Below are 13,425 nucleotides of genomic sequence, written 5' to 3' on the forward strand. Positions count from 1 at the left end.
TGATAGATGTGTAAATGCAAACTTGTATGACATTTAAATGACGACTGTCACTCTTTAGTTATAATTTTTGTTACCCTTTGATTACTGCGATTTTTAAAGAATTAAAAAAGTTTGATGTTGCTTATTTAATGTACAAGTTCATTTCGCTTTGAAATGATACATGTTTGATTTTTTATTTAATATGATTAGGAAATATAATATATTATCTTGTTTAATGTTTATAGTTTATTTTCATTATTTTGTTTTGTCGATGTTTCTATAACGTGCATTCCCTATGTGAAACTATAGTATGGTTTCTTTGTAAATTTCGATGCGCCTTTGATTTGATCCAGGAATATTTAAAAGGAGAGTGCTAAATCAAATGAGGAATTGATACTGATAAGAAATAAAACTGTTAAAAACCTGACCTAATGATTGTAGGTTACGTACAATGTTAAAGTAACATCGTCACAACTATCAAAGGTCTGTGATTATGCGTCAGTGTGATAAAATTCTGTTTAAAATAATTCATTTTCAAGGACTCCATTTGTAAACATGGCGGAATAAAAAATATTTTACAGTGTTTATTTTCACTTATTTATTCTCTATTTAGAACTATCAGGTCTGAAAATCACTTATTTGTATCTTGCGAGTGGCAAAGCAGTGAATGCTATTGACAGAGGAGGCGCCGCAATAGGAAAAATAAATCTGGGGGCAGGGTAGTGCCCCCGCCAAGACGAGCAAAGCGAAGCGCATGGCCTACCTTTTCTAAAAGCGCTTCGTCGTTTTTTTGAACCCTCATAACTTGGGTTTGGATTATACCAGATAAACAAAATTCTCGGGATATAATATCAATAGTGGACTTAATAAGCATAAAAAAATTCAGATGCATAGCTCTCATACTTAAGATTTTGTTCGTATCGGAAAAACCCCGTTTTCGTCACTGACTCACTTCACTCACTCACTGATGATCACCAAAACCCTTGGGGTACTTCCTGAAGTCCTAGGAAGCAAAAATTTGGTATGTAGCATAGTATTAGTATACAAACAACAAAAGAAATAAAAAAAATTGGAAAGATATAGCCCTTAAGGGGGTGAAAAGGGGGGTGGAATTTTGTATGGGGAATCAATAACCGCTGAACCGATTTAGATGAAATTTAGTGTGTAGATAGTTTTTCCTATAGGGAAGGATATAGAATAGTTATCAACCCCAAAATCACCCGTAAAGGTGAAAAGGGAAGGAAAAGGGCATTAGGGGGAATAGAGGAAAGTTTGTAGGGAGGATCAGTAAAAAAAGAAGATTGTATAAAAGATGCCCCCAGATACGTATTTCGGGATTTTTAATAGTAAATTTCCCCCAACCATTATATATGTATCTGATAAATATTTAACTATTTGGTTGTACCCATTGGTATGTATTTCATTGTAATGTGTAATCTTCTTATTCCTGTAATGTATTCCTGCACTACCTGTCACTAAAGCTTTTTGTTCTTTATATCCTGCTACCCTAAGGTTGTCTGGAAGAGATCGCTCACAGCGATAAGAACGCCTGTTGCTACCTTTATTTACATTGTAAATCTGTTACTGAATTTTTCTTCTGTGGTCCAATAAAGTGTATTTACTCTACTTACTTTACCATTTATATTAGGGGATGGAAGATTGTCATGCTTATGACAATACACAAAGAAGACACTTACAAAAAGAAGTGAAATCCTATCAAAAACATTTTCATGGAAAATGTTGCCTAGACGAAACCATAAGGGCACTGTCAAAAAGTTATCAGATTTCTTGTAGAGCCAAGCTTCTAACTCTACAAGCGCTTACTTCACAAACTCTACACCTTAGTCAAAATATGTGGCTTGGCCGTTTCGTTACTACAAGTATACTTAGTGAATAAATTTTGCACCTTACGCCCATGTGACAGTAGTGAAACGGCCATGCCACATATTTTGACTCTTGTTGTAGAGTTTCTGAAGATATGGCTTGTAGAGTTAGAAGCTTGTCTCTACGAGAAATCTGATAACATTTTGACAGTGCGAGCCTTATGGTTTCGTCTTGGCAACATTTTCATGAAAATGTTTTTGATAGGATATTATGTATATGACCTAATTTTGGAACTGTTAGATCGTTAGTGGTTTGAAATAAGTGAAAATAACTGCTTTTGGTTTTCAAGAACCTCCTATTGAGACTTAATTATGCGTTGGAGTGGCAATAAGAGTATTTCTAGCCCTTAAAGTTGCAATCACTTTAGGTTCCAAAAGGGCCGTAAAATTATCTCTTTAGCCACTATTGGTGATATACTACTCTATTATACTAGTCATTTGGAATTAAAAGTTCCAAATAAGGGTATGTTCCCACTTATATGTAGAAGTTGCTTATAAGTGACTTTAGGGCCTTATATAGCACTATTGCTTCTTATTCAGTGACAATTAAAACCTGCATGCAACTTTAAGTAGCAAAATCGACTTTACCCAACCATAAGTAATAAAGTAGAAACAATAAGCGTTCCTAAGCAACTACAAGTGACAGGATGAACTCATATACAATTTTGAGTTGTGCTTAAAGGTATAAGTTTTATCAAACACTGTTAAACCACTCATTTAGAACATAAAGCTATAAGATAAGCTGCAAAATTCACTAATGTGCTGCTTGGGGCTTGTGTTGAGGGTACTTAGACAACATATAAATATTTATAAATACTTAAATACATAGAAAACACCCATGACTCAGGAACAAATATCCATGCTCATCACACGAATACATGCCCTTACCAGGATTTGAACCTGGGACCATCAGCTTCGTAGGCAGGGTCACTACCCACTAGGCCAGACCGGTCGTCAAGTTCGGTCGGTTAGTAATGGCAATGACTAATCCAATAAACCCATTCGGTTAGTTTTAACTAAAGCGTTTGATATTGTTGATCACGACATTCACGTTAGCAAGCTTAAGCATCTGGAGTTGTACGAGTATATTTCGCTGTTCAAAAGTGTGCAATCCTGCAAGCCTGGCATCAATCAATTATTGTAATAAAAACGAAAGCTTGACTAAAAAAAAATTTGTTCGCATGGAGTTTCTCAGGGGTCCCTGTTAGGACCTCTATTTTAAATAATTTTACAACTATATTTAATTCTACTTTAAATGGTTTTGCTTTACAGTTAGGCAGTACAATTCCAAGGTATCGTGTCTTGTGAAAAAGTAATTAATAATACATCTCGTTTTCAATGGTAATTTCGTATGGAGTGCCTCAAGGATCGAAATTAAGAGCTCTATTCACATGATTTAAAGTCAGAGGTCCCGTTTAAACGATAAATTATTTAACAATGTAGCCTAATTAATGCGTACCATTTCACTGCAGGATTCGTTAGTAGATAGACCATAACTCCTAGAGCAGTTTCCGCGTGTCGACGGACATCCGTTTACGGCTAGGATGGAGCGCGACGCCGAAGTCGCTGTCAATTCGGAGTCCCTCAGGGGTCTCCTATAGGACTTCGGCATTTCTGGTCTTCAATGCTAATTTCGTACGGGGTACCTCAGGGATCCCACTTAGGACCACAACGTAAAATTATTGAATTATTCATATATGCTTACCATTTCAGTACGGGATTCATTAGTAGGCAGGCCGTCGACGAACTCCCAGAGCAGCTTGCGCGCGTCGACGGACATGCGCGGGCGGCCGGGCCGCAGCGCGGCGCCGAAGGCGCTGTCCGGCGTCGGGATCCTGTTGTCGACTGCTCGACAAGTTTATACATTATCAGAAAACTTATCACATTAATATATTGATTTAGACCGAGCGCAAAGTGCAGTGTGCGTGCGGATATTGTATTTTAGTCCCTCTATTTGTCGCAGTGCCATAACTACCCACTATTGTCTTTGTGAACTTTGTTATTGAGATATTTGTGAATAATGTAAGCATAAAATCAATGCTCGCGGGTGCAATTGCATGGCATGTATGTAAATAGTTATTAAGTCTCATGAAGTGAAATGTTCATTTCTTTTGAGAATAATAAATATCTTTAACCCGAATTTCAGAAAGACAGACTAGATTTCAATTGTTTTATAAATATTTATTTTGACGAAGATTTAGTCAACTTCAACATTTATTCAGCAAATAGGCCACATGGGCACTTTTACACGTCAACATGTCATTTACATACAAGCAAAGAAAAGCACATCAACAATTTTATAAAATACAATTAACAGAAAATATCAATACAAACTAAAGTACTATTAGAGATGTATAAAGTATCTTAATGTCGAATAAATAAATAAAACTAATATTTAAAAAAAAACGAACAGAAAAAAAAAATATCTCTGTCACAACTAAAAAAATATATATAGTTTATCAAAGTATGCTTAGAGATGTATAGGGTCTCCAAGAGTAAAAATTCTGTATTCTGAGTATTTAACCGACCACCAACCGAAGACGCCTTGTCTGTAGTTTTCTGTACAAACCAGTCTGTCGACTTTTGCAGGGGAGGGGCACGTAAAATGTACGTAATAATAATAACCGTGTCAGATAAACAGACGTCAGTCCGTACAATAAGTAATACGTGAGTATTGCAACATGGCAAACCTGTATGGTGCAGTCACCGCGCGCACTGGCCGGTAATAAAAAAATATGCCCTTTTCGCTCGTCTTTTGTTTTCTTCGGGTGAAATTTTCTCGACAATTTGAAGGCGAATCGCACGACTCAAATTACATTTATCTAATGTTATTAAAGCTTAAACGCTGTATTATTATTTAAAATAAATAAATACTATAGGACATTATTACACAAATTGACTAAGTCCCACAGTAAGCTCAATAAGGCTTGTGTTGAGGGTATTTAGACAACGATATACATAATATATAAATATTTATAAATACTTAAATACATAGAAAACCCATGACTCAGGAACAAATATCCATGCTCATCACACGAATACATGCCCTTACCAGGATTTGAACCCGGGACCATCAGCTTCGTAGGCAGGGTCACTACCCACTAGGCCAAACCGGTCGTCAAAAAAATCTTACTTAATGGGCTGCCCCTAACGCAGGTAAAGATTGTACATATGTATAATAGTTTAAGTTCTGCTTGTGTTTTAACCTAATCCGAGTCTTATTTGTACGTCACTGGTTCTCGTAACTGAATGAGGCTTGGGTTAGGTTCCGACCCGAAATTTAAGAACCCCTTTCTTCTCGTATAAATTGGAGACTACTTATTTCTTGACAATCGCTGCTGATGTTTTCATCTGCTTGCGCCTGGTGGGACCGCGTAGCCCTCGGTAGCACCTGCTGCCAGGATTCATCGTCTGGCTCGATGAAGATTCAAGAACTTTAAGGCCAGTGACGATATTTTATTGTTTTAGAGTAGACTCGCGTACTGACAGATATTAGTTTATTTTATTGTACATATTTTTACAATTATATTTTTACTATAAAAACCTGGTTTCATTTAGTTATTACAGCTTTAGTTAGCCGGCTACAGTATGACCATTGGCCGAGGTTTCCGACAGAGGAGTAAGCTCTTTAAAAGCGATTGGGTAAACGGTAAAGTAAAAAAGTAAAGTAAAATATTCTTTGTTGCACCACAAAGAAAACAAATTTAAAAAACAGATTAACAATGTAAAGAAAGGTAGCAACAGGCGGTCTTATCGCTGTAAGCGATCTCTTCCAGACAACCTTAGGGTAGCAGGATATAAAGACCAGTAAGTTTTTAGAACAGGTAGTGCACGAATGAATTAGAGGAATAGGAAAATTACACATACATCAAGCAGACAGTACATACAGTACATTTACAATTTAAATAAACATATCAATATAAACAATACATACTTATATTAAAATAAATAAATATTAGATACATATCTAAATATACATACATACATAATATAACACAGCGGCACATTAAGAAAGAGGCAAGTAATGATTTTTCAGCTCCGAAACCGAAGACCGAACAGCTCGAAAAGTGAAAGAGTCAGTAGTCAACGGTCTAATGATGAAGATATTAAGTCTCCAGCATCAGTATGATGCGGCGAGGAGCCGTGACCCTTACTACTACTAATAAGGAAAAGAGAGCGAAGTTTATTTCTAATATAGGTACTTACATGGATTATTAGGCGTCTTGATTGGTCCATCAGGTATTTCGCCTCTCCTGATGGCTTGTAGATTTTTCCTCGTGTTTGGACTGAAGCCTTTCAGGTTGGGGCTTGAGAGGATCTCGCCTATGGATGAGAAATAAGCGTTCACTCCACACATCAGTTTTGTTACCAAAACGCTTATTATTTTCGCAGTCGACATCTAGCGTCAAGTAGCGAATTTATCGGTACTGCTGATTGACACTAGATGTCACGAGTGTCGCGACAGACGAAAAGTGTATCGCTTAACAATTTATAACTAATATTACAAGCAGAAGGAGTTGAAAATAGAGTTCCGGTTAATTCGAATGTTAGGTGAAAATTGTTGAGCTTTAGACTTTTCGTTCGTTATCATTGCCAAATATCCTTCCGAAAAGGAGATGTCGTCGGTGGTGGTTCCTAGAACCAAAAGAATTTGAAATAGAGGTGGATTGTCAAAGAAAACTTTGCATCCACAGTAAATTTACTGCCATCTCTCGACAAATGATTAAAACTTTTAGAACGCCATTTGACTTTATTATTTCACCGATAATATATGTTTAATTTGTTAAATATCGCCAAAGGTATGGCGGCATCGTTTCGAGCAATAACCTTTGGCCTATGCTCTACTTAGATGGCGCCACTTTTGATATAATAAATTAAACACATATCAGTGAAGAAATAAGGATCAAAGTCAAATGGCGTTCTAAAAGTTTTAATCATGTGTCGAAAGATGGCAGTAAATTTACCGCGGCTACAAAGTTTTCTTTGAAAATCCACGTCTATTTCAAATTATCTTTGCTGAAACGAACCCACTGGTTTGCTCAAAATGAGAAGTGTAACGTGTGCTATATGATAAACGGTTCACCGAAACGAGAATAACTCCAAGTAGATGATGATGAGCTTACTGTCAGATTCGTTTCCAGGTCTCTTCGGTGTGTTTTCCTTGGAACTGTCGTCATGGTCACTGAACATTCCCATGCGACGCATCGCGATGAATCTCGACGCGGGGGACATACCCTCAAATTGCTCGTCTACAAATAATAATAATTAATTCACAAGCAGAAGCAGAATAATAATAATTAATTCAGAAGCAATGTAGCATTAGTTTATGAGACTGCTAGTTTAACAGTCCAGACGCGGTTTATTTATTTAGTATAAATTTTATTTTGACACTTGGAGAGACTTTACATCTCCAAATTTTATTAGTATTAGTACTCTGACATTGGGGACCTTTTACATCTCCAGATTTAATGTGTTTTTAACCATAGAGACTATACATCTCTATTGTATTGTAGTAATTATTTATTTTAAGATTATTATAATGTAATGTTTACCCAGGTATTGGCTGTTGTATTTATAAATGTTGTTATGTATTTTTCATGTCACTATATGATGTTACTATAAATGTTGTATTGACTTGTAAAAGAGCCCTTGAGGCCTACTTGCAGAATACATTTTTGAATTTTGAATTTTGAATTTGAATTTTGAGACATAGGAATCCATGGGGCAAAATTGTTTGACAAGTAGGGAGTTCCTGTATCGATAACTCGACTATCGATGCTAGTTTTATATACTAGTGATCAATCAAGGGTTTGCTTGTAAAAATATGTTTTTATTCAGAGTAAAAATAATAATTATACCCTGAATCATAATTAAATTCCATCAAATCTACCACTGTGTTGCCAGTAAAATGAAACGTTCCATAAATAGTAAATATATTATTGGCGAAGGAATGCACGTAAATAAATAATTTACTACTAATTTGAAATACAACATTTAAATGCTAAGTTCAAATAATTAGACTTATTAAAAAAGCAGTCCCATAAATTAATATTGAATTATGAATACTATATACTACGTCAGGTCTACACAACATTTGGTATTCCGTTTTAATACAATAACATTATCGTCTTAAGATGTGTATTATTAGTATTATTACTATACCTTAATACGTAAATTCGAAAACGTGAACTACAGGATAGTGTAATACGCCGTTATGGTTACCATGATAGATTTATGCCGGCCATGACACTCACTTGTCAAGTCAAGTTGTCACTTCATTCGGCATCTGACGTCTTTTTCAAACAGAAAGGGTAATCAGAAAAGAACAGATGTCATCTCTAAATACAATTTTGCGAGATTTGGCATTTTAAGATTATAAATTGTATGGAGATGCCACCTCACCCAGCGTACCCAGCATGTTTTATAAATACTCTAGTCCCCAACTGAGTAAGGCTTGTACTGTATAAATGATAAGTGCTTAAAGATTAAGTGCGTAATTTTGTACTTATAGTGAATAAATATTTACTTATATACATAACTAACATAACAAACATCTAAGAATCGAAGTACAGGCGACACATTTAACAAAAACCCTTCATTTATGTAGTTGGCAGCGTTTCATTAAAGGTATAGAAAATGGAGTGACCGAAATCGGGTTTCGGTCACATATTTTGACGTAATTTCTGTATTCCATACAAAAACGGTTTTATTATGTTCGTAATAATATTTTTTATGATTCCAAAAAGGTTGGTGACATCTGGTCCGTCATACTGACGTTGACAGATGTCATTGTGACAGTGACATTTCTTGGTAGATTTGATGGAATTTAATTATAAATTAGGGTTAGGGTATAAATAATAACTCAATGTACTCTTCTTCGTTTTTAAGACAAGACAATTTTATAATTTTACTACTACTACTACTACCGTGCCCCCAGATATCGTAGTAAAACTTCTGTAAGTTTTGACACATCAAGTTAAATGAATTGACTTGAAGAATTTTCTTGCCTTATTAAATACCTAATTGTGGTTGGCACCTTTGCGCCAAGAACGATGCGGGGTGGGTTGTTCGAATAGTTTTTAGGGTGTAGTTTAGGTTAAGTTTAATTTATAACGAATTTATTCCCTAGTTTTAAGTATTTTGAATGATTGTAATTTATATCTGTTGTAAGAAATGTAAGATAAAATTCTATGGTGGTTTGTTTACATTCTTTTAAATATCTAAAGATAGAGGACTATAGTCCATCGCTTTCATCCAATAGCCTCGAATCTCAATAGTCCTTACACCCTGGCGGGTGCCTCTGCGTGTGTACCCCTTACATTTCAAGTATCAAAAGGCCTCTACGTGTTGGCTTCGGCTCCGCGCACGTCTCCCAAATGTCCGGACCATTGAGCCGAGATGGGTAAAGTATAAGTAAATACAAAACTTACTTTTATTAGTATTGACAGTAAACTTTTTCTTGGTCTGCAGCGGCGACACAGCGGTACCAACTTCGGGAGGTATCTGTTCGAATTCAGGCCCCACATTTGCATCTAAATCTTGAGGTTCTGGTGTTTTGCTCTTCAGTTCAGGTTCTGGAGTTTTGGATTTCGGTTTAGGTCTTTTTTCCGGTTCCGGTGTTTCTGTTTGTGGTTCTGGTTTTTCTTCAGGTTGAGGAATACTTCTTTTGGGTTCAGGTGTTTCTGCTGCGTTTACTAGTGTATTCTGCTGAACGTGAGACGAGTCTGTAACAATTTTATAATATTAATTATAGTGATTTATAGATAGATAAAAACCAGCAAGACCGCCGTATTGCAATGGCTTCTAACCAAAGTGTTGAAACCGTTTCTTTAGTACTTCACAGTTTGACTTAGTTCGCCGATAGATGGCATTAGTAGTAGCCATTTTCGAATTTAATTATGGTTGTTTTTGTTGGCAATTAACACTAAAATATTTGTAAAATTATTTGGAATAACGTATGTAATATTTTGCATTTAAAGTCACAACTTAGCAATTTATCGTTTAAGAAAATTAATTACCGAATTAGTCAAAAGCTGGCACTTTGTTCTCAACGTTAAAAAGGTCCAACAAAGGTCTAAAGCTCAAAATCAAATCATGCAATGAGTGTTATACGCAGTGTGCAGCAAAAATGTAAATAATAAATAAAGTGGTGGTATAGTCTGGTGTTGATTTTGGACCTCGTACAATAGGTTTCTATACTTTGACCAAATGTTGCATACTTCATCTATGTTGTAGTAACAGCCTCGAGATCTACGGAATGCTCCGCCTCATCCACTTTATCCCGCTCTCCGCATAAGCCAAAATATTGAACATATCCTTCTAAATCTCAATGTCCTTTTAAAAGGACAAAAATAATTAAACTGTATTCAGGTGATCCCGAAAGGAGAAGCACTAAAAAATGCCGGATAATTCTGAAAAGTGACTTGTTAATATATAATATGAATTTTAACATGTTTTTTGGGATTACCCAATTTCCGAAATTACCCGAAAACACAATGACAATACAATGCAGTTTGATCTAAAAGGTATTAAAGAAGGTTCCAATTTTATTTTACCAACAGCCGCCTCGTCCACTCTAACGCTAGTCTCGGAACAAGCCCAAAATCTTTCTTTTTAATGTTCTTTTAAAAGGACAAAATGAACTATATGATTGAATGAATATTGAAGTACAATGGAAAAAATAAGATTCCAATTTTTTTTGCAGCTTCCTGCCGCCAATAGTGGCAACAGCCAAGAGGCACAGATTACAGGGATCCCATCCCCTCTCCATTTCCTCGCGGCTGTATACTTTGCGCCAATTGCGTCGGTAGATTCGGGTCAAATTAGGGGTATATTATATATTAAGTTTATTATATGGAACAAAAGTTCTAAATTGTAACTAAATGCTCCATATTGGTTAAATGGTTATATTTATGTTAGCAGCCAGCCGGCGCGGACCACGGGGAGCCCCGCGCCCTGGCGGGCAGTACTAGTTACCTGCAGCCTCGGGCAGCACGGCATGCTCCGCCTCGCCCGGCCGCTCGCCGCTGCGCGCGCAGGCCAGCAGCCAGCCGGCGCGGACCACGGGGAGCCCCGCCCCCTGGCGGGCAGTACTAGTTACCTGCAGCCTCGGGCAGCACGGCATGCTCCGCCTCGCCCGGCCGCTCGCCGCTGCGCGCGCAGGCCAGCAGCCAGCCGGCGCGGACCACGGGGAGCCCCGCCCCCTGGCGGGCAGTACTAGTTACCTGCAGCCTCGGGCAGCACGGCATGCTCCGCCTCGCCCGGCCGCTCGCCGCTGCGCGCGCAGGCCAGCAGCCAGCCGGCGCGGACCACGGGGAGCCCCGCCCCCTGGCGGGCAGTACTAGTTACCTGCAGCCTCGGGCAGCACGGCATGCTCCGCCTCGCCCGGCCGCTCGCCGCTGCGCGCGCAGGCCAGCAGCCAGCCGGCGCGGACCACGGGGAGCCCCGCCCCCTGGCGGGCAGTACTAGTTACCTGCAGCCTCGGGCAGCACGGCATGCTCCGCCTCGCCCGGCCGCTCGCCGCTGCGCGCGCAGGCCAGCAGCCAGCCGGCGCGGACCACGGGGAGCTCCGCCCCCTGGCGGGCAGTACTAGTTACCTGCAGCCTCGGGCAGCACGGCATGCTCCGCCTCGCCCGGCCGCTCGCCGCTGCGCGCGCAGGCCAGCAGCCAGCCGGCGCGGACCACGGGGAGCCCCGCCCCCTGGCGGGCAGTACTAGTTACCTGCAGCCTCGGGCAGCACGGCATGCTCCGCCTCGCCCGGCCGCTCGCCGCTGCGCGCGCAGGCCAGCAGCCAGCCGGCGCGGACCACGGGGAGCCCCGCCCCCTGGCGGGCAGTACTAGTTACCTGCAGCCTCGGGCAGCACGGCATGCTCCGCCTCGCCCGGCCGCTCGCCGCTGCGCGCGCAGGCCAGCAGCCAGCCGGCGCGGACCACGGGGAGCCCCGCCCCCTGGCGGGCAGTACTAGTTACCTGCAGCCTCGGGCAGCACGGCATGCTCCGCCTCGCCCGGCCGCTCGCCGCTGCGCGCGCAGGCCAGCAGCCAGCCGGCGCGGACCACGGGGAGCCCCGCCCCCTGGCGGGCAGTACTAGTTACCTGCAGCCTCGGGCAGCACGGCATGCTCCGCCTCGCCCGGCCGCTCGCCGCTGCGCGCGCAGGCCAGCAGCCAGCCGGCGCGGACCACGGGGAGCCCCGCCCCCTGGCGGGCAGTACTAGTTACCTGCAGCCTCGGGCAGCACGGCATGCTCCGCCTCGCCCGGCCGCTCGCCGCTGCGCGCGCAGGCCAGCAGCCAGCCGGCGCGCACGACGGGGAGCCCCGCCCCCTGGCGGGCAGTACTAGTTACCTGCAGCCTCGGGCAGCACGGCATGCTCCGCCTCGCCCGGCCGCTCGCCGCTGCGCGCGCAGGCCAGCAGCCAGCCGGCGCGGACCACGGGGAGCCCCGCCCCCTGGCGGGCAGTACTAGTTACCTGCAGCCTCGGGCAGCACGGCATGCTCCGCCTCGCCCGGCCGCTCGCCGCTGCGCGCGCAGGCCAGCAGCCAGCCGGCGCGGACCACGGGGAGCCCCGCCCCCTGGCGGGCAGTACTAGTTACCTGCAGCCTCGGGCAGCACGGCATGCTCCGCCTCGCCCGGCCGCTCGCCGCTGCGCGCGCAGGCCAGCAGCCAGCCGGCGCGGACCACGGGGAGCCCCGCCCCCTGGCGGGCAGTACTAGTTACCTGCAGCCTCGGGCAGCACGGCATGCTCCGCCTCGCCCGGCCGCTCGCCGCTGCGCGCGCAGGCCAGCAGCCAGCCGGCGCGGACCACGGGGAGCCCCGCCCCCTGGCGGGCAGTACTAGTTACCTGCAGCCTCGGGCAGCACGGCATGCTCCGCCTCGCCCGGCCGCTCGCCGCTGCGCGCGCAGGCCAGCAGCCAGCCGGCGCGGACCACGGGGAGCCCCGCCCCCTGGCGGGCAGTACTAGTTACCTGCAGCCTCGGGCAGCACGGCATGCTCCGCCTCGCCCGGCCGCTCGCCGCTGCGCGCGCAGGCCAGCAGCCAGCCGGCGCGGACCACGGGGAGCCCCGCCCCCTGGCGGGCAGTACTAGTTACCTGCAGCCTCGGGCAGCACGGCATGCTCCGCCTCGCCCGGCCGCTCGCCGCTGCGCGCGCAGGCCAGCAGCCAGCCGGCGCGGACCACGGGGAGCTCCGCCCCCTGGCGGGCAGTACTAGTTACCTGCAGCCTCGGGCAGCACGGCATGCTCCGCCTCGCCCGGCCGCTCGCCGCTGCGCGCGCAGGCCAGCAGCCAGCCGGCGCGGACCACGGGGAGCCCCGCCCCCTGGCGGGCAGTACTAGTTACCTGCAGCCTCGGGCAGCACGGCATGCTCCGCCTCGCCCGGCCGCTCGCCGCTGCGCGCGCAGGCCAGCAGCCAGCCGGCGCGGACCACGGGGAGCCCCGCCCCCTGGCGGGCAGTACTAGTTACCTGCAGCCTCGGGCAGCACGGCATGCTCCGCCTCGCCCGGCCGCTCGCCGCTGCGCGCGCAGGCCAGCAGCCAGCCGGCGCGGACCACGGGGAGCCCCGCCCCCTGG

At 44.1% G+C, this 13,425-nt stretch overlaps 1 protein-coding gene across 1 annotated transcript in view; it reads right to left on the bottom strand.

Annotated features, from left to right (window-relative positions):
* LOC133532892 (uncharacterized) overlaps positions 1 to 13,425 on the bottom strand; it is a 63,131-nt gene that overhangs the window by 17,269 nt on the left and 32,437 nt on the right. Inside the window, exons 17-30 of the mRNA XM_061871752.1 lie at positions 13,195 to 13,368; positions 12,947 to 13,120; positions 12,699 to 12,872; positions 12,451 to 12,624; positions 12,203 to 12,376; positions 11,955 to 12,128; positions 11,707 to 11,880; positions 11,459 to 11,632; positions 11,211 to 11,384; positions 10,839 to 11,078; positions 9,293 to 9,586; positions 6,986 to 7,111; positions 6,069 to 6,185; positions 3,568 to 3,707 (exon numbers count right to left, since the gene is read on the bottom strand). Coding sequence (XP_061727736.1) covers positions 3,568 to 3,707; positions 6,069 to 6,185; positions 6,986 to 7,111; positions 9,293 to 9,586; positions 10,839 to 11,078; positions 11,211 to 11,384; positions 11,459 to 11,632; positions 11,707 to 11,880; positions 11,955 to 12,128; positions 12,203 to 12,376; positions 12,451 to 12,624; positions 12,699 to 12,872; positions 12,947 to 13,120; positions 13,195 to 13,368 — 2,483 coding nt within the window. The remainder of the gene's footprint in view (positions 1 to 3,567; positions 3,708 to 6,068; positions 6,186 to 6,985; positions 7,112 to 9,292; positions 9,587 to 10,838; positions 11,079 to 11,210; positions 11,385 to 11,458; positions 11,633 to 11,706; positions 11,881 to 11,954; positions 12,129 to 12,202; positions 12,377 to 12,450; positions 12,625 to 12,698; positions 12,873 to 12,946; positions 13,121 to 13,194; positions 13,369 to 13,425) is intronic.

This window comes from Cydia pomonella, chromosome 28, assembly GCF_033807575.1.
Source record: "Cydia pomonella isolate Wapato2018A chromosome 28, ilCydPomo1, whole genome shotgun sequence".
In the NCBI taxonomy this organism is placed as follows: domain Eukaryota; kingdom Metazoa; phylum Arthropoda; class Insecta; order Lepidoptera; family Tortricidae; genus Cydia; species Cydia pomonella.